The 27228-nt window shown below is 49.8% G+C and overlaps 1 protein-coding gene across 1 annotated transcript in view; it reads left to right on the top strand.

Annotated features, from left to right (window-relative positions):
• Positions 1-464: 464 nt before the first annotated feature.
• CLPB (ClpB family mitochondrial disaggregase) overlaps positions 465-27228 on the top strand; it is a 74266-nt gene continuing 47502 nt past the window's right edge. Inside the window, exons 1-3 of the mRNA XM_069023660.1 lie at positions 465-1179; positions 2058-2109; positions 15861-15947. Coding sequence (XP_068879761.1) covers positions 498-1179; positions 2058-2109; positions 15861-15947 — 821 coding nt within the window. The 5' untranslated portion in view covers positions 465-497. The remainder of the gene's footprint in view (positions 1180-2057; positions 2110-15860; positions 15948-27228) is intronic.

Genomic DNA, 27228 nt, shown 5'->3' with positions numbered 1-27228 from the left:
TGATGTGTGTGGTGTTTCATGTGTGTGTGGTGTTTGAAGTGCGTGTGGTGCGTGTGGTTTGATGCGCGTGCCCGTGTGCGTACGGTGCAAATACAGCCCTGAGTGTGCGGGCACGCGCGCCTCTGCTCGCCCGTCCGGGCGCGCCCGCGCGCGCTACCGCTCTGCGTAACACGGGCGGGTCTCAAACCTCTCCCCCGCCGCCCCCCTGCGCTGCGCCCCCTGCCGGAGCCCGCCAGCCACTTCCCTGCATGTCCCGTATCCGACGCCTTTTTCCCGGCATGCCCAGGGCGGGCCGCGCTGCGGCGCCTCCCGGGGGTTGTAGTCCGCGGCGGTGGGCAAAAGCGCGGCGCAGGACGCGGTGGGGACTATATCTCCCGGCATGCCTTGGCGCCTCCCGCATCTTGCTCCGCCGGCCGGCAGCCGCCATCTTGGTCCACCGGCCTGAGCGACGGGGGGGGGTAAGGTGCGAGCGGCGCAGCGCGGGGAGCGAGGGGACTATGCTGGCCTCTCTGGCGTTCCGCCCGCTGCCACAGGGGCTGGCGCGATTCCTCCGAGCGCGGCCATGGTGGTTGCCATCACGTGCGACCTACGGGACTGCGGCGGCGGCTGTGGCTGAGGGGGCCGGGACCGCCGGACCGCGGCTGCTCCCGGCATTGGCCGCCAGGGGGCGCCGTGATCTCGCGCCGCCGCCGAGGGCGAGGCTGCCGTGGCGGATCGCGGCCTGCAGGGGGAGACAGAGGGGCCCGGGGGGGAAACCCCCGGTAAGGGGGCCCGTCCCCGGGGGGTCTCCGCTAGCTATTCCGCCAGGCCCCACTTTACCAATAGGGCCAGGGCCAGGCCCAGGGGGCTCTCTCGTAGGTAATAGGCCAGGCCTAAAGGAGACCCCTACAGCAGAGAAGCCAGGGATGCCTGTTCCAGGTCTGACCCCACTGCAGACCCCCGGGCCACCTGCCACCGGCCTGGCCAGCACTGGCTGCCTTGTGCCAGGAACATCGTCCAGCCTCATGGCATCCCTCAGAGAGCCGACGCCATGGCCCTCAGGTGCAGAGAAGCACCGCTGTCATGCGGGAGACCCCGGCAGGCATCAGAGTGGCGCTGGGAGCTGTTCCGCGGGAGCAGGGCTGCCTGCCCTCATCGCTGCGCTGGCTTACTGCTACCTGCGGGACCGCCTGTCCAAGGGTGACTATCGCTGCTGGGGCCGGCCCCGGGGCGGGAGGGGCGGGATGCAGGACAGAGGGTCCTGTGCTCTTTGGGAGGGGATGTCGGGTCCCTCCTTGGGGAATGGTACCTGCCCGCTGGCACTGGCCTGGGAAGCTCTCCAGGGAAGGGGTTACCCTTAATGCTTCAGTGGTAAAGGGGCTTCAAGAGAGCTAGTGAGACACTTTGGACATGGGTCTGAAGAGACAGGATATGGGGGAATGGCTTCCCACTTGCTGGGTTCTTCTAACCCTGAAGCTAGGGTTAGGTGGGATATTGGGAAGAAATTCTTGCCTCTGAGGGTTGGTGAGGCCCTGGCACAGGTTGCCCAGAGAAGCTGTGGCTGCCCCATCCCTTGGAAGTGTTCATGGACCTGTTGGACAAGGCTTGGAGCAACCTGGTCTAGTAGAAGGAGCCCCTTCTCATGGCAGAGAGGTGGAATGAGATAAGCTTTAAGGTCCTTCCCAACACAAACCATCCCTTATCTCATCTCCCAGAGCTGGATGCTGCTCTTCCCATCTCTAGCCAGGGGGTGTCATTCTGACTCTGTGGTAGGAACACTGCTGTGGTATCTGGAAACCTCTGACTGAGGCTGTGACACCCTGGGGTGACAGTGCCCACTGCCCTGGGATTCCTGCTGCATCCCACAGCCCCCTGTTCGCAGGGTGTGTGATGGGGGACAGGGGTCAGTCACCAAGACAGCAAGAAGTTTTTGGGTAACCTGCTCACAGGAGTAGTCCTTTGCTCACTGGGGTGGTCAGTGAGAGCTCTGAGCAGCAGCAGCCCCTGCACATTCCAGGTTAGGATGTCTGTGTGTGTGCCTCCATACTAACTCCCTCTCCCTTCTTTCTGCGTTTCAGAGGATGCTCTTCTTGAAGCTGCAAGGATTAACAACGTTTCAGAAGTCAAGAGGTGAGCAGGGTTCTGAGATATGTGAGAGCAGTGTGCCAGGGGCTGGGAAGGCAGAAAAGCCTGTCAGCACTTGGGAAAGGAAGGGGCTGGCTGCTCCCAGCCCACATGGGGTGCTCACCTCACCATCTCAGATCCAGAGTGTGTGGGGAGAGATGGGGAGCACCATTACTTGTTGAGTAGGAGGTGGATCGCACTTCCTTATGCTGAGAGAGGGCAGTGTGAGGCCGTGCTGTGCAGATAGAACGTACCCCTGTGAGCGACACCCCGCAGAGGCTCATTTTTTGGGGTCTGTCTCTGAACAAACAGCCCTTGTGGGCTCCTCAGCCTCAGCCAGGAGTTCTCCAAGAGCCTTTTGTCCCACAAGGAGCAGAGGAGAGAGCTCCACCTGCCCAAGGAAGTCATGGAAGTGGGTGATTGGGTGACCAAAGATAAAGCTGTTAGGGAGTGGAGCATCTCCAGAGCTCCTATCCCATGGCAGCAGGCTTTTTGTCACAGTTGGCTGTGCCTGTCCCATTGGGGTGGTGCCATGGCACCTTTCAGGAGCACCTAGCAGCATTACATTCCCTGAGGTGGTAACAAAAAGCCAGTTTCTCAGGCTCAGCATGTGAGTGTTCCCCAGGAGGCATGTTCTTCCTGTGTCCAAACCTGCTGGGAGAGACTCAAAGGTTCCCAGGGTGGTTTGTGAGCAGCACTGCCGTGTCACTGACCAATTGCTGCACCCAGTGCCAGGGGACAAGGTCTGGGACTGTGGGAGGAAAGCAAGTCTCCCATAAAGTGAGAAGTGTGAGAACCTTGGAGTTGCTTCTTGAACAGAGCCTGGCACTCCTACCTGGTATCTCTCAGAATCCAAAAGGTCTCCCAGGTCCTGAGTGCTGCCCTCATCCAGTATGGAATTCAGATTTTTTTGACAGCCTGACAGCTTGTGTAGGATGGGAAGAGACATTGCTGCTCTCCTGTGTACACCACACATGTGTTTCTGTCTCTGGCTGAGATCTCCCACCCAGCACAGGCACCTGGGGAGGTGGAAGCTGCTGTCTCTGTGTAGAAGGAAAGAGAAGAGAAGGATAGCCGAGGACAAGGAGAGGGAGAGGAGAGCCCTCTTGGCCTGCAGCCAGGGGATGTTCCATCCAGTCTCCAGGATCTTGGATGAAGCAGCCTGGTTCTGCTGCACCCTAGGGCTGAGATCTGGCCTAGATCAAGGGCCAAAGAGGATATTGGTGTGCAGCTAATTGGCACATGTGTTCTGCTGCTTGTAATTGCAGGAAGCTGCTGTTTAGGGATGTCTGGGTGATTTGTGAGCCTGGCCAGGCAGAACAGCAAGAGGGATGCTTTGTGCTCCAGCTGGTCAGGGCAGGGCTGGTGGCTGTATGCCATCCTGTTGGGCTGCACATCTACAGCTTCTCCCTTTGTTTCTGTGCTCTGTCACAGAATTACAGAATCATTTGGGTTGGAAAAGCCTTCTGAGGTCATTGAGTCCAACCAATCCCCCAGCACTGCCAAGCCCACCACTAAACCATGTCTCCAAGTGCCACATCTACATGTCAGTTAAGTCCCTTCAGGGATGGGGACTCCATCACTGCACCAGAGCTTGACGACCTTTTCCATGAACAAATTTTTCCAAACCCAACCTAAACCTCCCATAGCACAACTTGAGGCCGTTTCCTCTCCTGTGAGAAGAGCATGACCCCCACCTGGCTACATCCTCCTTTCAGAGTTGTACAGAGTGAGAAGGTCCCCCCTGAGCCTCCTTTTCTCCAGGCTGAGTCCCTCCAGCTCCCTCAGCCACTCCTCATCAGCCCCTTTGCTCCAGACCCTTCAGCAGCTCCACTGCCCTTCTCTGGATGCCCTTCTCCAGCATCTCAAAGTCTTTCTGGTCATGAGGAGCCTAGAACCACACACAGGATTTGAGGTACCTAATCAGTGCCTAGTACAAGCAAACAGTCATTGCGTCGGGCTTGCTGGCCACACTGTAGCTGATACAAGTCAGGGTACCATTTGCCTTCTTGCCCACCTGGGCACACCTGACTTACATTCAGCCGCTGCCAGCCAGCACCCCCAGAGCCTTTCCTGCCATGCACTTTTCAGCCACTGTGCTCCCAGCCTGTAGCTCTGCACAGGGTTGTGGTGATCTAAGTGCAGGACCCAGCACTTGACCTTATTGAACCTCATACAGTGGCCTCAACCCATTGAGCTAGCCTGTCCAGATTCCTCTGCAAAGGCTCTCCAGAGCCTTCCTTCCCATCCTGTTCCCTGTGGGTCTGGCAGCCTTTCCACTGTTTGAAGCTTTTTGCCTAACTCTGCTTGGCACATGCCTTTGCTTGTGCGAAAAGCATGAATGCTGAAAACTACTGACTCGCCCTGCTGCAGGCAGTTTCAGCCTCAAACATGATGAGGGGACTGAAGCATCCCTCTTACAAGGAAAGGCTGAGGGAGCTGGGGCTGTTCAGCCTCAAGAAGAGATGACTTGAGAGGGGAGCTCATCCTTGTCTGTCAGTGTTTGCAGGGAGGTTGTCAGAGAATCGACCAGGTTCTGCTCAATGGTGCCCAGCAGCAGGACAAGGGGCTTCAGGAGAAACTGGTGCACAGGAAGTTCCATCTCAATATGAGAAAGAACCTTGTACTGTGAATGTGACAGAGCACTGGAACAGCCTGCCCAGAGAGTCTGTGGAGTCTTCTTCCTTGGGGATATTCAAACCCCACTTGGACACAGCCCTGTGCAGCCTGTTGTGGGTGAACCTCCTTAAGGAGAAGGTTGGACAAGGTGATCTCCAGAAGTCAGTTCCCACCCCAACCACTCTCTGATTCCATGCATCTCTTGACAACAAGCCTCCAGAGCCCAGGATTGCCAGAGCTACTGCAGAGCTGACAGAGGAGACAGAGCCTTGCCTTCAGTGCTCTCTCCACCTGCAAGGGGCAAAGTTCAAATTGAGCCTTGACAGGGCAGGAGTGTGACAATCCAGCTGGGCAGCACCATCCATGGAACATGACCTGTCCTCCCTTCACACTACTGTCCCCTGGGGAGTCAGGAGAGGGGAGGCTGAGAGGATGGTATTTCTAATACAGCTTCAGGCTTGTTTGAAGGGGGGTGCTGACCTTTTCCAAGTGCCTTCTTCAGCTGACAGCTGGTCATGACCCTCTGCACATGAAAGCATGAGAATATAGTGATTAGGAAATGCAATCTTTTAGTCTAAAGTGTAGAAAATGGCCATGTGAGAGAGGGTAGGAGGTACCAAGAAGATCATGAGACCCCACCTGAAGTACTGATTCTAGCTCTGGAGCCCTCATCATAAGAAGGATGTGGAGCTGCTGGAGTGAGCCCGGAGGAGGCCATGAAGATGCTCCAAGGGCTGCTGGAGCCCCTCTGCTCTGGAGACAGGCTGGGAGAGCTGGGGATGTTCAGCCTGGAGAAGAGAAGGCTTCAGGGAGACCTTAGAGCCCCTGCCGGGGCCTAAAGGAGCTGCAAGAGAGCTGGAGAGGGACTCCAAGGGCCTGGAGTGACAGGACAAGGGGGGATGGCTTCAAACTGATAGAGGGCAGAGTTAGATGAGATATTAGGAAGAAATTCTTCCCTGTGAGGGTAGTGAGTCCCTGACACTGGCTGGCCAGAGCAGCTGTGGCTGCCCCATCCCTGGAAGTGTTCAAGGGCAGGTTGGACAGGTCTTGGAGCAATCAGGTCTAGTGGAAGATGTCCCTGCCTGTGGCAGAGGGGGTTAGAACTAGCTGAACTTTAAGGTTTCTCCCAACCCAAACCATTCTATGATTCTGTAATTGTTCCAAGCAGTGATTTTTAACTCTGTTGAGAATGAACAGGCCTTTCAGGCATACCAGACAGACCTCACTGGAACACACATGTTTGTATTGCTGTGGGAAGAATGCAAATCCACAGGCTGGATCCAACCCCTCTGCTGTAGGATTGCATCTCCCTGAGCTCCTCTGAGCTCCCAGACAAGTTTTCTCATCTTTAACCACTTGTTTAATGCAGGGAACCAGGCTGAATTTTTCATTGAGGTGAAAGAACGTGTTAACTTCTGAGAGCATCCCCTTTGGAGCATGTGGCAAACCAGCTCTTCCCTCCAAGCCCTTCATGCTGTTAGCCAGCACAGAAGATAATACCTAATTAATGTAGATAATTTCCCTCAGCCTCAGTTGTTCTGTGCATTTGGAGGGAAAGCAAGAAACAAAGCTATAAAAAATGCCCACCTCAATCCCACTTGTGTTGATATTCAGTAATAATATTGATTCTTTGTGTTCCAGCTTTGTCTCCTAATAAGCCACCCCAAAAGCACAGGCTTTTAGCAGTTTTCTCACCAGATAACCATGATGGAGCAGTGTTTTCCTCAGCACTGTGCAACTGTGACTCATGGAGACACAGAGTATGTGTCAGATGCCTGTTATCAGCCTCATTCCTAACAGCAGGCAGCCACCCAAGTCTGTGTGGTAATGAGATCTGGAGCTGACCAGGTGCTCTCCTGCTCTCACAGGGGTCCAGACGGACATGGAAGTGGGGCAGGAAGCTCTGTGTCAGTCGCTGCAGCTGAGTCTGCTCTCCTCAAGCTGATTTTTTAGGTGGAGGAGATGCAGAAACTACTAAGTCAGGCTTGATTGCCCCAAACAGTGATCTCTCTGTTTTCAAGCAGCACCACTCATCTTGGCTCTGACTCATCACAGTGCTGCTTCCTCCAGACTGTGCTTGTCTCTTCTCCCCTGTTTGTAAGCAGCAGAGCTCATTGAGCAAGATTTCCCCCATCCCTGTCTCTGGAAGTGTTCAATGCCAGGTTTGACAGGGGTTAGAGCAACTGGTCTAGTGGAAGGTGTTCCTGCCCATGGGAGGGAGTAGGAACAAGATGAGCTTTAAGGTCTCTCCCAACTGTAACCTTTTCAATTCTCTCCAGTTTGGGCAGTGGACTGGGGGTACAGCAGCACCTTCTGTTTGCTTCCCGGCTCAAGGATTCGTTAAAGAATTCAGAGACTGCATTTGAATTCAGAGGCTGGGTAAAAAATCCCTCTGTAGGTAGTCAGGCTTTGCTTACTTGGAACATCAGATCATTGGAAGACACTGTGTGGAGGAGGTGGGCCTTTATGGGAGCAGGTATCCCGTGTTGTACCTGTTGAAGCATTTTCTCTCACAGAATAACTGTGAGTGTTGTGGCTGAGGCTCGAGGGATGCCTGAATGCTTTGTAGGGTGAGCAGAAGAGTCATGTCATTGGCTCCTGGAGCATGATGGCCTCTGGCCACTAGCCATCATGTACTTTATCTTGGCCCTGAATAGCTGTGACACATCTTCAGCAGGGAGATGATTTATAATTACATGTATTTCCATTGCTCCATGTTTATATGATGTTGGACCTGCATTTGTCTGTGTGTATCTGAGTTATATCTGGGGTTTTTAGAAAGAAAAGATGTTTATCATGTAAATGTCCCCTTTCATCTTTTCTCCTAAATGGCCAAATTATCCAGGACTGGGTTTCAGTGGAAGTTTTGTTACTGGTTATTGAGTTTGATTTGGCCTGCGGCTCTGGGAATTCAGAGCAGATACAACAGCCCAGATTTCTTCATGTTGGCAATGAAGTATTGGGGGAGACTTGTGTGTGCTGTGCTTTCCTGTACTACATAGCTGGAAAACTGCCCTTTTTAATCTGTTTCTTGGTGTATTTTGGCCTCACAGGATTGTTTGGGTTTGCACATTGAGTCACAGAGCAGTGTCACTGCTGTTGGCACCAAGCCAACCATGGAAGACAGGAGATCTCATGGTTCTTTCCCAAACAGCTTTAAAGCCCTTAAATCCCAGATCCCTCTCTCTAGAAGCAGACACCAACACACCTGGATGTGTGGGAGTTCCTGGATGTGTGGAATGTATCTAGGAACCATCATAGGGTTAATTCCAGTTAGTGGAGGTGTTTATCAGCAGGGCTGAGTGCAGGATAGCCTCTCTGAGCAGCTCTGGGTTTGGAGGAGAAGCAGTCCACCACCATGGATGTGGCCTGTACAACCAGGGGAGCAATTATTCCACTTTCCTCACAGCTCAGGAGCTGAGGGGCACCTTGGAAGATGTCAGGCAGCAGGTTAAAAACATGCCGAGTGCTTGCTTACACAGCACATAAACTATGAATGTTGTTGATTGTGAGGGAGTCTTGACACTTGAGTTTGGACCTGTGCAGAGTAAGTTGAGCAGGTAACATAAGCCACCTCCAGTGGAAGTGGATTGCCAGAAGTTAGTGTATTATGCTCAAATCCCTCTGCAAACAGTGATGACTCAGGGTTTTTTCCCACTTGCTGCTGGCCTCTGCCAGAGCAGGCTGGCAGGCTGGTGGGGTATTTTTCTGGCACACAGCTCAGCTGTTGCATTAGGGTGACTGAACTGGGGCTACTCCGTGTAAGGTTTCACATTCTCTTCCAAACCTGGTGATGCCAGCTGTAGAATCACAGAAGGGTTTGGGTTGGAGGGCACCTTGAAGCTCATCCAGTTCCAGACCTCTGCCATGAACAGGGACATCTTCCACTAATCCAGGTTGCTCCAAGCCCCAACCAACCTGGTTTTGAACATTTACAGGCATGGGGCAGCCACAGCTACTTGCATGTCTGTATTAGTCTTTTCATGCTTGGGTTGTATCTCTGACTTTCCCCACTTTGTGTGCTCTCACCTATGGTGGTTTTGCCCATCCTCTGTGCCTCCAGACCTGCTGTCCTTTCGGAGTTTGCTTTACTTCCTGAAATTTGGCCTTATAAGAGCTTCCCTTTGATTTTGAAAACTTATTTCCAGGAGTTTCTCCTTGGCCACTGGTCTCTCCACATGGCCTGTTTGGCTGTTAGTGTTAGGGTTACCAGGATTCCTTCAGGATCCCCCATGTCCTGGGAGCAGCCTTCCTGCCTTGAGAGCTGCAGAGAAATGCTATTCCTCTCTGCCTTGCCTTGCCTTGCCTTGCCTTGCCTTGCCTTGCTTTGTCTTCCCATCTCATCTGCATCTACCCTGCCCCCCACTGTGCCAGTCCATATGTTTTCACGGAACACCATGGTGTGTTACTGGCCCTGGAATGATGGTGAGGGGTGAGAAACAGCCGTGAGCTCTATGCAAGAAGAAGCAGCTGCATCAAAGGGGTTTTAGCAGCTTGCTGTGTCCTCCTGTCCAGGCAGATCCTTTCCCTGGCCTCTAGCAGAGATTGTGCTTTCGTGTTCTGAGAAATTGTTCAGTTGGGATGTTTTTCTTCCCCCCTTTTTCTGCAAAGCAGAGGGCAATTCCCAAGAGGGTGAGCACATCTGAGAGGGTCCCCCACTCTGCAGTTAAACAGTGACATATTGGGACAGGGCTGAGAGAAACAGAAGCTATTGTTGTTGCAAAAGTTCAAGTTTCCAGCTTCCTCTTCCTCCACCTGTCAGGAGGGAGTGCTGGGCATGCTCCCGGCACTGAGCACAAACTCAAACATGCCCTCTGGGCTCAGCAGTGTCACTGAGTCAGTCACCCAGAACCCCAGTGGCGGGGTGAATAGAAGGCACATCTGTCCGGGGGCAGTGGGGGGAGAAGGCTCATCGCTGCCGACGTGGGCTCTTTATCTCTTCTGTAGGGATCAAAGTGCTGAAGCTTTGGGAGCTGCTGTCTCGAGGTAAAATAGAGCATATGCACAAAGCAGTGGGTGCTGCTCTGCCCAGATTCCTCCAGCAAATTCCAGAGCAGACAGTGATGTTCATAGAATCAGGGAATCACAGAGTGGTTTGGGTTGGAAAGGACCTTAAAGCTCACCCCCAGTTCCAACCCTCTGCAATGGACAGCGACACCTTCCACTAGACCAGGTGGCTTCAAACCCCATCCAACCTGGCCTTGAACACTTCCAGGGATGAGGCAGACACAGCTTCTCTGGGCAGCCTGTGCCAGGGCCTCACCACCCCTGCAGGGCAAAAATTCTCCCTAACAGTCAATCTAACCCTGCCTTCTGTCTGCTTTCTGCCCTGAAACCGTTAAAAAAAAAAAAAGTTTAACTGGAATCCCTTAATTATGAGTACTTCCCCAGTCAGAAACAGCACCATCTCTGAGTTGGGGTTCTTCTCCTGACTGGGTCTTGAGTCACAGAATCCCAGAAGAGTTAGGGTTGGAAGAGACCTTTAAAGGTCATCTCGTCCAACCCCTGCCATGGGCAGGGACACCTTGGTGGCACTGCTGCAGTCAAGGAACAGTTTGTCATTTGAGAACACTGGAAATGGCGCTAATAGAGCTGTATCCATGTGAGAAACTCCTTAGGAGGTGAGTGTCCTGGATCTTACTTGGTTAAAATGTGGATAAACATCCTAAACATTGATCAGAGGATTTTATTTAATTAAAATAAAATACTCCTGCTGGTAAATACATTTGGCTGTCTGGGATCAGAGCAGTGGTCGTGGCTTTATTGATTGTCATATCATTAAATCAGGCAGAGAAAAAGTAAGTGATGGGCCTGAAGACCCTGAACATAAAGTTCAGTTGTCTGAAAATCTGTTAAGTTGCTGAGCATCCTGCAATGATTTAACAAAAAAAAAAAGGAATCCAGCTCCTAAATGAAATGTCAATGCATATTATGGTAGATGATGTGATACGAGTAATTCTCTCACTGGGCTCAGTGATGTGGCATTCCAGATGCTTATGGTGATCTAGATTCCTGAATGGAAAACTACTTGACTGATCCTAGTACCTTTGCTCCAAACTGTAACCTAATCCCACAGGAGCGGCTCCAACATCCTTCCTGTTGGATGCACAATGGTTAAACAGGTTTGACTACCGGACTAGGATTTTTTTTTTTTTAAGGAATGGAGATAATTCATTATTCAGTATGTCCTTCCACTGTGTCTGTAGAGAAAAAAGCCTTTCAGTGAGTTTACAGATATTTTTCAGTGACTCCAAAGTGCCTTGAGAATTCTAAAATCACAGGATAACAGAATGGCTTTGGTTGGAAGGGACCTTAAAGATCATCTAGTCCCAACCGTTCTGCCATGGACAAGGATACCTCCAACTAGACCAGGTTGATCCAAGTCCTTTTTAAGCTGGCCTTGAACACTTGCAGGGATGGGGCAGCCACAGCTTCTCTGGGCAGCCTGTGCCAGGGCCTCACAGGGAAGAACTTCTTCCCAATATCTAATGTAAATCTCTCACATTTTAGTTTAAAATGTCATATTTTTATTTTAAATAAAGGCTGATGTCCTGTCTTTGTCTCACAGGGAGATGCTGAAGAGTTTCACTGCAGGTCCCATTTATGAGAGAACAAATGTAACAGAAGAAGGGGGACTTCACACTGACACAATGCGGGGTTAGATTGTATATTGGGAAGAAATATCCATCCCTGTGGCTGCCCTATCCCTGGAAGTGTTCAAGGCCAGGTTGGATGGGGCTTGGAGCAACCTGGTCTAGTGGAAGGTGTCCCTGGCTGTGGCAACGGGGTTGGAACTGGATGATCTTCAAGGTCACTTCCAGTCCAAACCCTCCCATGAAATGTTAAATCTCATGACAGATGAAATTAAGACTGACCCTTTGCAGCAGAGCAACCCAGTGGCTGGCAGAAGGTGACCAGGATGGTCTCTCTGCCCCTTTAATGTAAAATCATATAAATACCATGGCCAAGTGCAAATAGGGCTGATACTTCACAAAATTGCATTAATTAAACTCTACTGAGGATGTTAATCGGTGATTGGTGTTGGGCTTTAAGGCTTTTATTGCCAGGCAAAAGTTCCCAGCCTGTAGGGGTTTGTGTGCCTCCATCCTGCCTTCTTACCTGCAGAGTTTTGGTGTTGGGGTTGCCTTGCCCCTTCTGGGTTCCTCTTTCAGGCTCCCTCTCCCTTGTCATCAAGATGCCTTTATTTCCTGGCTTTTCTGTGGCTATAGGCTGTCACACTGACATGCTGTAGGAAGGGAGTGATGTGAATGTTACTGCTTTCAAATGGACAAGTAAATACAATGAAATTCAGAAATAGCTTGGACATGTTGGTCCACACCACTCTGAGAGACAAGTGGAAGAGGACTCGGCATCACGATGTCTGGGAAAGGATTTTTGGAAGCAGTTGGGGTGAATCAAGGGGAGACAGTAAGATGTCTGCCGTTGCAGCATCCTGGCAGCTCTGGTGCCGGTGGGAATGGCTTCTCAGGGTCTGCAGGAGCTGGAATTGGTTCCTGTAGTGGCAGTGAGCGAGCAGCTTTCCAGCTGGGGGAGCAACTCCCTGTGCCTTCACAGAGGACACGGCACACATGGTGGCACAGATGGAGCTGTGGTATGGATTTCTCCCGCAGGCAGTGTCCTTCCAGCTGGAGCAGGTGATGGTGTGACCAGCAGTGGCCGTGGGTCTGAGTCAGGCTGTCTTATCTCTGTTGTGAGTGCAAACACCTCTGTAAGCGGAGCTGCAACGGGAGCTGATCTCTGCAGATAGCAATCTGCTATCCCTTGTGTGTCTGGGCACATCCAGCCTCATCAGGATGGAAAGCTTTGGGGCTGCAAAGGAATATTTCTCCTTTCAGCAGACTGTTGTCTGAGAGGGCTCTTCAGACAGCAGAACTGGCAACATGCTCTTAGCGTTCACTTGCAGGGATGTGGTGCTGGCAAAGGAGAAAGCATAAGGATATTTTCACAAATTCTTCATGGAAAGGGTTGTCCAGCCCTGGCACAGGCCGCCTGGGGCAGTGGTGGGATCCCCATCCCTGGAGGGATTTAATAGATGTGTGGATGTAGCACCTGGGGACATGGCTTAGTGATGAGCTTGGCAGTGTTGGGGGAATGGTTGGACTTAATGGTCTCAGAGGGGCTTTTCCAACCCAAATGATTCCATAATTCTATGCCATACCTTGTGGGGTACCAAGGCTGGTCTTGTGCAACTCCCCAGATGAGTTTACTGGACCATTGTATAATGCAGGAGCTGCCGCCTGACCTGTGTTAGTCATGTGCAGGGCAAGTAGATCCAAACCCCCATAAGACTGTAGGTGAATCATCCCTGCTCTCCATCACACTGCTGAGTGGGTCTTCAGATATTAAACTGCATAGAAAAAAGAAATAAAAATTGGATCTGATATGGATTCTATGTGAAAATTTGTTCTCAAGTATCAAACTTCTTTGGACCAAGGTCCTGTTGTTGACCTGCCAGATAGTTCATTACCATTAAACTTCAGCTTGTAACCCCGGTAAAGAGAGCATAAACCTTCTGTCAATGCTGTGATCATTTACAGTGGTCACAGCCTCCTGAATCACAGTTGGGAGCTGCAAATGAAGGCTGCCAGTTATGATTCTATTCTTTCAGCTGTTAGGTCTCTGTCCAAGTGCCTGATGAAGAGTTCAGAGCATCCAGAACCAGGACACCAGTGCTGGCCACGCCTTCTGTCAAAAAAAGGGTGGACAAATTGTCCACCCAGACCGATTAACCGTATGTCATACCACCACTTGAGTCAGAAGAGTTCACCAACATGCTTTTGTGTAGAGCTTGGCTGAAGCCATCTGCCTGTTGGCTCTCATGCCCCAGTCTCAGTCAAATAAGGCAAGTAGTTCAACTGGAGAGGATTACAGGCTTTTTATTCAGGTGATGTTTATCTGGGTAGTTTCTCCAGTCAGTGGGGTGAACTGTGTTCAGCTGTGTTCAAGATATGAGCCAAAGTTTAGGCAGTGGTATTGCTGGTTGGATATAACTTTAGGATTACCATACCATATATCATAGCATTGAAGGGTTTAGTTGGGAGGGAGCTTCAAGACCATCTAGTTCCAACCCTTCTGCTATGGGCAGAGACACCTTCCCCTAGGCCAGAGTGCCACAAGTCCTGCCCGACCTGGTATTGGACACTCCCAGGGATAAGACAACCACAGCTTCTCTGGGCAACCTGTGCCAGGGCCTCACCACCCTCACAGCCAAGAATTTCTTCCCAATATCCCATCTAACCCTGCCCTCTGTCCGTGGGAAGCCATCCTCCCTTGTCCTGTCACTTCATGCCCTTGTCCAAACTCTCTCTCCAGGTCTTTTGGAACCTCTTTAGGCCCTGGCAGGGGCTCTAAGTTTTCCCTGGAGCCTTCGCTTCTTCAGGTTGAACACCCCAGGTACCTCAGTATATATGAGTGTATTTCTTCCTTGGGATAAGTTTCTAGTGAAACCACTGTGAAGGTTTCCAATGAGGTGGAGGAAGGTTGGCAAGACACCGTAGGTATAGTTGTGAGTGTTCCCTGGACCAGCATTCCTGCTTTCCTTTTTTTCTGTCCAGCTGTAGGAAGAGGAATATGGTTCATTTACCTCCTTTTCACTCATTCCATACCAGCACTCTTAACCATCTGACAGCGTTGCCACCAGAGCAGACCAAGAGCAAGGAGTTTGGAAAGGCTGTCCGAGTTCAGATGTGTACCTCTCCAAGTCCTTAGAGCGGAGATCTGACTTGTTCAGTGCATGCAAGCAGTCACAACTGACCTTGACTTCCTTGCCTGGGATTCTGGGCAGAATTTCGAAACTTCAAGTGTGGTGCTTGCACAGGTGGAACATGGCTGGTGTCTTCACTTGTGGCTCTCCCAGCAGGAAGTTTATTGACAGCTCTTTCCTGTTACACCTGTGTGAAAGATGCACTGTGCAGGGACAGCCTCACCCAGAAAGGAAGATGGAAAAGCCTTTATTTGCAAAAAGGGAGAAGGATAAGCCAAGGAGCAGAGAACTGCTGACTCCTGCATGGTCCACCTTGCTTTCTAAAGCCTGACCCATGGCTGCCCTGCCTTGATACCAGCAGCACCTTGCTCCTGCAGGAAAAATGGGTTTGTAATAATGGATTTGGTTGTGTAGAGGGACCTTTTACACAGGCAGACAGTGGCAGGACAAGGGGAAATGACTTCAAACTGACAGAAGGGAGATCTAGATTAGATATTGGGAAGAAATTCTTCCTTGAGAGGGTGGTGAGGCCCTGGCACAGGCTGCCCAGAGCAGCTGTGGCAGCCCCATCCCTGGAAGTATTCCAGGCCAGGTTGGACAGGGCTTGGAGCAGCCAGATCTAGTGGAAGGTGTCCATGCCTATGGCAGAGGGGATGGAACAAGATGGTGTTCAAGGTCCCTTCTAGCCCAAACCCTTCTGTGAATCATTCAGTGATTCTATGACTTGAACATGCAGGGTTTAGAGTTTGTCTCATTTAACTTGAGCACTGTAAAATTTGTGTGTCAATTCTGAACTTCCCCCTTTCCTTGTGGTCTGCAGAGAGAACTATAATTTCATATTATTTGGGTTCAGCACTTATTTTAGGATGAGCTAAATTATCTGTTGCAAGAATGTGTCCCTTGCCATTATCTTGCAAAAGCTGAGAAAATTTTGGAGACACAGCACTGAGGATAATTTGGTGCCTAGTATTTTTGTGGGTTGTCTTATTTGTTCTTATGCTATATGAGAAAACTGCAAAGTATCTGCAGGTGGCATGGGCTTTGGAGGTCCACTGAGCCGCTTCTGAAGCCTAATGGGTGCTTTGTAGCCAAAGGATCCAAATGTCATTGAAATTTGGGTTTATCCATTTTGCTGCTGATTGGTTCTTCAGGAATTAGGCTAAATAGAATAAAGAAAGAAAGAAAACAAGATGTTGGCATTGCACCCTTTGAAAGGAGTGGGATTGCCATCACCTGGATGTTTAAGTTTGGTCACGTGTGAGAACTGTACTGAATCAACTTCATGTGGGGTCTTCTGGGCTGTGCTGGAGCAGGTGCCTGCACAGTAAAACATTCTGCTTTCCCTCATTAGCTCCAGGATACTTGGGGTGCTCTCTTCACATCTGCTTCCTGACCATATCTCTCCCCTCTCCAGGCTGTTGGAAGAAGGTGCAGATGTGAACACAAGACACAAGCTTGGCTGGACAGCTCTCATGGTGGCAGCCATCAGCAGGAACTCCAGGTACGTGCATCTCACATCCTTTTGACTCACTTCAACTTTTTCCTAAAGCCATACTGAGCTCTGTAGAGAGTTCCCATAAAGTTTGGGATGTGTTGTAGAGCTTAACTCAAGGGAGCTTGTTGCTTTCCTTATGGCCAGTATGTGGTGTGACAGACCAGGGCAGGCTGCTCCCCAGTCCTGCAGATGGTACAGCTGAACTGATGGTGCCATTCCACAGCAGCTCTCAGGTTTTGGCCATGGATGAGCCCATACCTGTGGGATGTTGTTGTGGTGGGTACCCCACCAGCCAAAATCGCTCCTGTAAGAGATGTCCCATCCCTTCTCACTAGTGGGGCTGGGGCTTTCATTCAAGCCTTTCTGGAGCAAAAAGGCTGAATGCTGTGCCCTTGCTCCACAGTTCCCATGATGATCACTCTGGCTTCTTGTAACCTTTTAAAGACACTCCTAAATATATTCAGTCTACAACTAAATTCAATTAGGGTTTTTTATTTAAGGAAAAAAAAAAGAGAAAAAGAAATCCAATTTTGGAAAATGTGGGACAGACGGGAGAATGAGCTTTGATGTTACAACCTCTTGGGGATGCTTTACTTAGTCACAAGTTCATAAGCAAAAAAGCTTAATTACTTGGGAAAACACAGGATTAAAGCAGTGCACAAAGGCTGAATATCCGCTCTCGGCTGACACTATTCCAGTCCATGTGCTGAGTTCGTGTGTGGTGCAAACTTTGATGTGTGCTATGACAAGCTGAAAGTCGTGACCTCCTCAGGGAGCTCCTTAAGACAGGCCCAGAGGTGGGGGCTCGGGACTGTTAGTTTAACTTTGATGTCCGAGCAGCAACGGGCCCTGTTATTTGCCTGTCCATGAAGGGATGGGCTTGGGAGCCTCCCACCTTTCCCAGTGGACAATGGTCAGCAGCAGAGTGTGACGACTGTTGACCATTCCGAGTGACTGGTGAAGCAGAACAGGGCTTCCCGAGTTGCAAAGGCTAAGGGGAGACAGGGAGAAAGGCTGTTCATGGGACAATAATTACCTAAAATCAGGCCTAAAATCAAGTGGAAATGCTAATGAAAACATCTTGACAGTAAAAAATGTGTGGACTCCAGGCTGGTCCTTGCTGAGAGGGCAGAGCCATCACCACATCTGTCTTTGTTGTGTACCTGGCCAAAAGAAAAAGGTTTTGGCTGTGTTGGGCAAATTCTGTTTATTTTTCCCACATTTTGGATGAATACTGACTTAAATTGAAAATTAAGAAGACCTTGAATACCTGAAGCTCAGTAGAACTTGTCTCCATATAGCAGAAGAGTAATTAGATACTGTTGGACTTGATGATCTCAAAGGTCTTTTCCCACCTTTGTGATTCTGATTCTGTCCTTTATGGAGGCAAACATAAATGCAACCCAGACTTATTCTGTCTGCTCAATGCTCCGGCATTGTGCTAGACAAGGTTTTGGCCCACGATCCTGTTTGTAGAATTGTAATGTCCACAATGCAGAGTGGGAAATGCTTGAGCTGGAACATGACCCACAGAGAGTTTGAAATTCCTTACAAATGGTTTGCTAATGGACCTAGTCCACAGGATGAACTGTGTAACTCAGACTAGACATTGTGGCCAGGGTGTACTGGGGAAGGGAGAAGTCAGAGGCACAAGGATGCAGGATGGTTTTGTTTTTAGAGTGTGGTCCCTCTGTAAAAGGTTATGCTCTAAATCTGCTTTCTCCAGCCACAGCAACTGATCTCACAATCAGAATCACAGGTTGGAAGGGACCTTGAAGAACATCCACTTCCACCTCCTGCCACAGGCAGGAACACCTTCCTCTAGACTTGGTTGTTCCAAGCCCTGGCCAACCTGGCCTTGAACGCTTTCAGGGATGGGGCTGCTGCAGCTTCTCTGGGCAGCCTGTGCCAGGGCCTCACCACCCTCTCAAAGAAGAATTGCTTCCCTATATCTAATCAAACCCTTCCCTCAGTCAGTGTGAAGACATCCCCCCTTGTCCAAATTCCTGTGTAATCCACCTGATGTGGTGGATTTGACGTTGTTATGACTTCTGGTCCTTAGCTTCTCAGGGCAGCAGCTGCTGGAGAGGTGAGCTGGGCTGTCCCTGGCTCAGAGATGGCTGAGGTGCAGCCGGCTGAGCAGAACCTGCAGGTACTGTTTGCCTGCAACAAGATCAAGGTCATTCCAATGTTTAACTTACTGGCTCTCTCACCACTTCTTCTTTTACTGCTGCTGATACCTGCACAGGTTCCTCAGCATGGTTTTGAAGGGCTGGGATGCTGGGAATTGAGATGACTGTTTTCAGCTAAGAAAAAGGAAGCCTTCATCCTCAGATTACTGCCTTTCCAAAGGTGTTTTTCAGAGAAGAACAATGTTTTCAGTCTCCGCTGTGCCGCTGGTGATTTCTGTGACCTGTCCTTTAGCTTTGTCATGTTTCCCAATTTCCACAGCCCTCACTCTTCCAATTAGACAGCCCTAGTCCATCTGTTTAATTTAATTCCAGAGGCACTGCTTTAATGATTTCTGTCAGTTGCCATCAGCTACAAGATGAAATCCTGTGTGCTGGAAGGCAAGTTTGGGTTCCATGTTTTCTTTTTACAGCAAAACAATGATCATCTTCCTCTTGGAAATATCTTGTTTCCAAAGTGTGGGGAGGCATTAAGACAAATTCCCATGGATAGGTCTCCAGGAGGACACTGGTGTCTTCCTGGGAGGGGAGATACAGCGGTGGATCTAGTGGAGAGGGACATTTAGGATTCCTGTTTTACGTGAGACAGAGTCAATATCCAAATTCTTTGGCTCCATGATGATACAGGTAGTAATTGGGTCATGGGCTAAAGACACATTAGCTGTGACCATGTTTACAGGAGCAAAGAAAGGTTTTATGCTGTAATTCCCGTTGCTGGGGGAATTACTATAGCATTGGCATATTTTTAGTATTTAATCTTTAATTAAATGCACACTCAGAGCTTTGTAGGGTTTGTGCATTTGTTAAAATAAGCAATAAAGCTATCATAAATGAAACCCCAAAGCAGGTAGGACTTCAGCTGTGTGTCTGTATTTTGTAGCATAGTGACCTTTTCTATATACAGCTGCTCCAGTTTTTATCATTACCACAGAAATAAAGTCACAGTGAAATATCAAATAATCTTCTCAGCCTCCTCTGAGGTAGAGAACTACTTGTGTGGAAGGGGAAACTAAGGCACAGAGCAGCATGGAAAGTCTGAGTCCCAATGGGATAAGTTTGAGTAGTTCTAAAAAACACTGGAGCCTTCTTCTGCTCCTGTTCCACAGCATCAGCACAACCCCTGGGCAGCAATTCTGAAGGGGGGGCTAGAGCATGAGCACGAGTCTGATGAGGAGTGGCTGAGGGAGCTGGGGGCATCAGCCTAGAGAAAAGGAAGCTCAGAAGGACCTTCTCACTCTGTAAAATTGCCTGACAGGAGGGTGGAGCCAGGTGGGGGTGAGTCTCTTCTCCCAGGGAACAAGGGACAGGAAAAAAGGAAACAGCCTCAAATTGTGCCACGGGAGCTTGAGGTTGGCTATTAGGGAAAATTCCAAGCCTGAAAATGTTGTCAAGCCCTGGAAGAGGCTGCCCAGGGCAGTGATTGGGTCACCATCTCTGGAGGGATTTAAAAGTCATATGGATGTGGCACTTCGAGACAAAGTTTAGTGGTGGCCTTGGCAGTGCTCGGAGAACAGTTGGACTCAATGATCTCAGAGGGGTTTTCCAGCCTAAATGGTTCTGTGATTTTAGGGTTTCCAAAGTTTACTACATGGCTCAGGCGGTGGGGAGGAGCACCTGGGTGCACTCATAGGGGTTCCTTTCTCAGAGGTTCAAGCCTGTGCTAGGCTCCATAATGGCTTTCACAGTAGCAGCAGCAGCAATACCCATGTCTTAATTGGGCAGAGGTGCTCCAGCCCTTGGAGCATCATTTTGTCCTCCTCTGGACTCACTCCAGCAGCTCCACATTGTTCTGATTTTGGGAGGCCCAGAGCTGGAGGCAGCACTGCAGGTGGGCTCTCACCTGAGAGGGGCAGAGGGGCAGAATCGCCCCCTCCTCTGCTGCCCATACTGTGGGATCAGCCCAGGGCATGGGTTTCTGACAGCGCACTGTCAGGTCATGTTGAGCTTTGTCTTCCTGTTTCACTGGGGGCTTTAGCCTCCAAATTCCTCTTGACATTTGCCCACATCATCTACTCATCTTCATTTTCTCTTTTCAGCTTTGGCTTCCTGCACACCCTTTCTTCTTCTGCCTTCCTCTTCAGGAACTCTTTGCATTTCTTCACCTTTGCTTCTCAACACCTTTCTTCTGGGAATGACCAATGTCAAGTGACTCCTCCCTGAGCCTCAGCTCTGCTTTTCCTTCTCTGCCTTTCTGTGTAGATCAAAGGAGCTGTGGGTCAAAGGCTCTCCCATGGAACCAGAACCAGCAGAGCTTGGCCCAGCGTGGCCTTGTCCCATCCCCTGCCCTCCTCCAACCCTCCTTAGGGAGAGGAGTCAAGAAGTAGTTTGTTCCTTGCCTTGGTGTACATTGCTGGGAACTGTGCCTCTTCCACATGTGCATTGGAGGTGCTGTGTGGCTGTTTTATATTGGTAATGACAATTCCTCATGCACAGTGATATTCTAGTGGGTTTGTTCTGAGATTGGTGAAGGGTGACTGATCTGGAGCTGTTCCCTGTCTACAGGCAGTGACATGATGAACTGGTGCAGTCTTGTTATCTATATTAGGTACATACATCTGTTCCATGGGGTTTTTTTCACTCCTTTCACTTTAGGCAAGTCATTCAGAGCTGTCTGCAGTGAAGCTGGAGAAATATCTGAGTACCTTGGGAAGAAGGTATGGCCCAATGCATCACCTGTCAGAGAGCTGAGGAGTTGGGCATGCGTTTCAGCTGTGATTGACAGAATGTTTGGAGGGTCTGATCCTACAAACTGGGGCATTGGCTTTCAACCACTCCCTTTCTGGGTGACCACTTGGCTGTTCCTGCAGCTGTTACCCATGCCTCTGCCTTGGCAGCGCATCTCATCCTTCTTTTCAGGGATGTACACCATCTGATGTCTTGCAGCTCAGGCACAATATGATATTGTCGGTTTAGCAGGTTCTTGCACTTCTCCAAGCCACAGAAATGGCTTCTCTTCACATTTTCTTACTGCTCCAGGCAGGGAGCAGGGCTTCTAACACTCCTCAACTCCCTTGTGTGCCTTCATCCTGCCTCTGAATGCCTCTGAAGCATGATTCACCCCATCACACGCTTAAAGAAAACTGAACAATATAACAATTACCACCCTTTTTTTCCCTTTTTTGGATTCCATAATCCCTTTTTATCCCTGTTTGATGAGTCAGTCATTTTCATCTGGGTCAATAATAACACATCACAGCATGAGGGATTGCTGCGGCTGCCTGGCTTTCTGTGCCATAGGTAGATGTAAACATGCTCCTGGGAAGACACATACATCCACATTTAGCCTCATCTGAGCAGCAGCTCCTCCCAGCCCTCCTGCCCTGCTGAGTTTTACACAGTTAAGATATAACCACACAAGGATCTTCTTTGTGTCCAGGCAGGACATGTGGCTCCTGCCAGAGCTCAGGGCAGCCGCATATCAAAACCCGCCCAGGCGTTTGCATTGTGCTGATAACACACGGTCATGGGGATCACCAGGCTTCTTGGTTCACCAACCCCAGCTGCCGGCGCCTTGGTCCAGGCACAACGTCTCTCTTGACGCAGCCCCAGTCACCTCCCGCCACCTCACCATTGATTTCCCCACCCCCTGTATTGTATATATGTATTTATTTATTGAACAATATGTTAGTCCAGCCATTACAAGCAGAAAGCACTTTCCCCAATTGATTGAATTGCCCAGCCAACTCTAGCTCAGCATTGCCCTCTGAGTCATCACCAGGGTCAATTTAGATTTATATTCATGCTGATGAATAGGCTCTGTCTCTAATCCAATCAAAACTTGATCAGCAAATTAAAACTCAGCTTGTTGAGGCTGTTGAGCACAGGTGAGTTATAGAGGGAAGCTGGAGCAGCCCAGCTGGACAGTGGCATCCCACTCCTAGGATCTGGAGTGGGGTGTTGTTCTGCCCCAAGGCCTCACAGCAAGAGGAGGAACACAAAAAGTGTATGGGCCAGAGAATCCTCTGTTTGAAACTCACTCATCATGGGATGATTTGGGTTTGGGAGGGTCTTAAAGCTCATCTTGTTACAATCCCCCTGCCATGGGCATGGACACCTTCCACTAGGCCAGACTGCTCCAAGCCCTATCCAACCCGGCCTTGAACACTTCTAGCGATGGGGCTGCCACAGCTTCTCTGGGTAGCCTGTGCCAGGGCCTCAGCACCCTTACAGGGAAGAATTTCTTCCCAATATCCCATCTAACCTAGCCCTCTGTCACTTGGAAGTCATTCCCCCTTGTCCTGTCACTCCAGGCCCTTGTCCAAAGTCTCTCTCCAGCTCCCTTCGAGCCCCCTTAATCACCCGCTTTTGCAAGTCCCTTCCTTTTTTCCAGGGACATTCACATGCTTTGAGTATAATTGCTGAGTGCAGTTCCTGTGCATTTTCATGTCGCTGTTACCTTTCCTACAGGGTAATTTGCTTGAATGTCCCATTACCTGCAGATAGGATAGGTACAACCAATAGCTGTGATTCCAGGAACATCTAGCTGATGGAGAAGTGCCTGGAGGGGTCGGCACATCCCAAAAGCAGATGAGATTGAAAGATGATTGGAAAGGGAGGCTGGATGTGTGATGTGTTGTTATTAGACTAGTGCCAGGATTTTGGCACAGCAGATTTTGCCAGGAAGCAATGATATCTGTGCTTATTAGTAAACTTGAGCCTCCCATATATCATAAGAGCTATGAAAATGTTTCTTACCACAGGGAATATGGTGCAGAGGGTAATTCACAGGGAGAGCAGAGCAGTTCTGCCGCCACCACCTGCTGCATCACTCTCAGACCACCTTGCGTCTAGCAATTGTGGTCCTCTGCTCAACTTCTCACAGAAGGTCACTTCCCAGAGAAGAATGCTGAATGTGTAGACAGTGAATGAAAAGGAGAGGGCTTCCTGAGTATCCAAGAGCACAAGGAGATCTGTTGGAGTGCCTGGGAAGAACACTCATTTCAATGTAGTCACTGAGGGCAGGAAAGGCAGATGGCTGGAGTTGTCAAGGAAATGACAAGTCATATGACTCCCTCGGTACCTGTAGCTTACTTATGGGCTAATGTTGTGGATTAAAGTCCTACACTGGGACTTGGGATCATTTCCCTTAAAATGAGGCCGATTCAGGGACCTGAGGGTATATCATAGCCTGTGAGCTAAAATTGAAGTAGAGGGATCTCTTTGGTGATGATAGCCATGCAAATGGGGTACTAGAAGGGTGGTTTGACCATATCAGAACCTGTGCTTCCGAAGACTTGAGTGATCCATGAGGCCCAGCTTCCTGGTGGGGATGCTGGAAGCCCTAATTGCAAGGATCACAGTAAGTCAGCTGCTAGGGCAAGATCGTCAAAGGCTTAATTGCAGCACATAATTTCTTGCCTAAAGGAGTTGTCCAGCCCTGTCACAGGGTGCCCAGGGCAATGGTGAACTCCCCCTCCCTGGAGGGATTTAAAAGCTGTGATTCCATGATTCTATGATGGTTTCTGTTCAGTAGGTAGATGTCCATCTCTAGGAGCATGGAGGTTGTCAACACAGGTCCCACAATAAAACAGGACAGAACCTGCCCTGCCGTCTTCCATCCTGCAGCTCCTGTTTTCATGGGGACCTCCTCTTCAAGGTGTTTGGTGCAGTTCTCTTGATGACTGGGTTGACCACAGCAGCACCAAGTAGTGGAGATGCAGGATGTTTCCAGAGGAATCCAGCACTGGATCTTCCAGAAGAACTTTGCACAGATCAGTGACCTGTGCTAGAGCTTTCCCAGCTAGAAAGACTGGATGTGGCGCATCTCCCTGTGTTCCACTGGTACAGTGCCAGACAGATGCCGAAGATAGGTCTGACCTACCTAATGACCAGAGGTGGGAGAGCCTGGGCTGGTGGCCTGTAACTGCATCTATTCTGGCTGTCCAAGGCCATGCAATTGGCCTCACAGGGCTTTTCTTGGAGCCAGACTGCTCCCTTGCTCTGCATTTTGCTGCAGCCATAGAGGGCTGGTAAAGGTCCAAGTTCTGAAGCAGAGGTGGGACTGGAGCTAGGCATGCTGAGCAGCCCTTCCTAGAGGTGCTGAAGGAATTTCAGGATACGTTTTGTGCTCCATGCCTTATCAGTGCTCCTAAGGGGGTCCAGAAGGATCTACAGGCTTGTTGTGGCACTCCTGCTTGGTATGTCCTCACTGGTGTGGCCTTAAGGAGCAGTGTAGCAAGAGAGTGTAGACATGTCTCTTCTGAACATGGAGCAGATATTTAGATCAGTGTCTTTTCCCCGGCATCACACTGTCTGTTCTCAGATCATAGTGTGGCCTGCAGAGGATGCACCACCACAGAGGCCTGAGGATGAGACAGGGAGATTATGTCTCACTGGAACTGTACTGAAGATCATGGGTCATCTCACACACTTGAAACAAGATCAAAACTACTTAGTGAACTGAGAGAAACTTCAGGCTCATTGATTTGGGTGGTAGAGAGTGAGCACATCTGTGATGAGAGGCTGCTCTGGGCTTCATGGATTCCACTGCTGATGTCTGTAAATATGTGAGGTGATCCACCATCAAGAAAGATGTCAGCATGTTGGAGCAAGTACACAGGAAGCCATGGAGATGCTCCAGGGTCTGGAGACAGGCTGAGAGAGGTGGGGGTGTTCAGCCTGGAGAAGAGAGGTCTCCAGGGAGAACTTAGAGCCCCTGCCAGTGCCTAAAGGGGCTGCAAGAGAGCTGGAGAGGGTTGTTGGACAAGGGCCTGGAGAGACAGGACTAAGGGGAATGACTTCAAAGTGACAGAGGGCAGGGTTAGATTGGGTATTGAGAAGAAATTCTTCCTTGTGAGGATGGTGAGGCCCTGGCACAGGTTGCCCAGAGAAGCTGTGGCAGCCCCATTCCTGGAAGTGTTCCGGGCCAGGCTGGATGGAGCTTAGAGCAACCAAGGTCTAGCAGAAGGTGGTCTAGTGGAAGGTGTCCCTTCCCATGGCAATGGGGTTGAAATGAGATGAGCTTTAAGGTTTCTTCTAACCCCAAGCATTCCAGGTTTTTATGATCCCCAACCTTAGTGCCTGTTCTAAGCCATCAAATATCTAATTTGATCATGGCTGTGCAACTTGATCCATTCAAGAACCTCTGCATTGTAGCATGCTCTTGATGACTGAAAAGGGGAAGGGTCATAATTGGAAATTGCTGTTTGCAGAATAAGAGCCAGAACCTCTCAACCTAAATATTATAAAACAAATGACATTGTTGAAATATGGATTTAAATGAAATATGGATATAAATGGAGTACAGATGGAAATGAGCTCTGTATGCTCACAGGGATTGCCTGAAAGGAGAGTGGAGCCAGGTGGGGGTCAGTCTCTTCTCACAGGTAACAAGTGACAGGACAAGAGGAAACAGCCTCAAGTTGCACCAAGGGAAGTTTATGTTGGATATTGGGAAAATTTCTTCCCTAAAAGGGTTGTCCAGCTCTGGTGCAGTCTGCCCAGGGCAGCGGTGGAGTTCCCATTCCTGGAGGGACATGGAGATGTAGTTTAGGGGAGAATGATGCCTAAGATTTTTAGCTTTTTATATTTTTCATATATTTGTAGCTTTGTAGATTGCTAAGCATAGCTGTAGCTTCTAGTATTTCTCCTGTCTTTCCTCCCTACGTTTGGGTACAATAAGCTAACCTTATAAACACATTCCTAAATATTGTTTAGTCTTACTCCAAGAAGAGAGCCAACTACAAGGAGGTTCTCTTTTCCAACCAGAATCTGGACCAGACTTGACAAGAGTGGGGCAAAAGCAACCTCTGGACTGCTTCCAATGAAGCAAAACCCCAGGAATTATTACCTAACCCACTAACCTTTTAATTGGACAGTATATGATAAGTATACTAATCAACTAACCTTATAAAAATTGTAGAATTACTATACCATGTACAATTTTCACCATATTGTGTACCTGAAAGCTTTCAAGTAAAGGTTTTCTTTTATATTCACTCTAACATTGTTGGGAAGTTCTATTCTGTTTTCTAGGCAACAGTGGGCTTGGCAGTTCTGGGGGAACAGTTGGACTCGATGATCTTAGAGGGTTTTTCTGACCTGAACAATTCCATGATTCTATCTCCTGCCCCCACCCCCAGTCCTGGTGCTGTGCTCACTAGAGGTGATTCTGTACATGGTGAGGAGCGCACCAGTGCCGGTAAGGAGCCGGCCTCTGTTGTACCGTGCTCAAATAATAAAATCACCACCTTTGATTCTGCTAATGCATTTATAGGGTAAATGAGAGAGGAGCTTAAGTTAAATTCCAGATGTGACTTGACAAGCCGCAGCCTGCAGGTACATGTCAGTCAGGCTGCGGCGCATATCGTTGTCAGCCTGTGAGCCATGTCACTGGTGATGAATGCTAACAAATGAGTTACTGTCTAGTTGTCATGGGAAGCCTGCACGCTGGAAAAAAATTTAAGAATTAACTGGCTTCAAGCTGCTTTCAGAAAGAGTGAGAAATCTAATTCTGGCCTGATGATTGTTTGGATTCAGAAGCACTGAGTGAGAAGTTCCACGCCAAAACCGCCTGGGCAGTGTGTCCCATGTGTTCTGTCCTGCTGCAGCATGTTCATAATAGGCAATATTTGCTGGCAGCCCAAAATCCCATGTATTGGACTGATCCCCAGCACCATGTGCAGCAGGGCAAGGGAGAAGATTCTGCCCCTCTGCTCCACTGTGATGAGACCTCAGCTGCAGAGCTGCATCTGGCTCTGGGGTCCAACATCAGAAGTATAGGAAGCTGCTGGAGCAAGTCTAGTGGATGCTAAGGAGATGCTCCAAGGTCTGGAGCACCTCTGCTCTGGAGACAGTCTGGGAGAGCTGGGGTTGTTCAGCCTGGAGAAGGGAAGGCTTCAGGGACACCTTAGGGCCCCTTCCAGTGTCTAAAAGGGCTGTAAAGTTCAAGTCATAGAATCACAGAATCACAGGGTTGTTTGGGCTGAATGGGTCTTAAAGCCCGTGTCATTCTACCGCCTGCCATGGGCGGGGACACCTTCTGCTAGACTGGGTTCCTTCAAGCCCCATCCAGCCTGGCCTGGAACACTCCCAGGGATGGGACAGCCTTCTTCTTCTCTGGGCAACCTGTGCCAGGGCCTCACCACCCTCACAGGAAA

The sequence above is a fragment of the Aphelocoma coerulescens genome, chromosome 1 (assembly GCF_041296385.1).
Source record: "Aphelocoma coerulescens isolate FSJ_1873_10779 chromosome 1, UR_Acoe_1.0, whole genome shotgun sequence".
In the NCBI taxonomy this organism is placed as follows: Eukaryota; Metazoa; Chordata; class Aves; order Passeriformes; family Corvidae; genus Aphelocoma; species Aphelocoma coerulescens.
The sequence above is the reverse complement of the archived record's forward strand: the minus strand, read 5'-3'. Positions and strand labels throughout refer to the sequence as shown.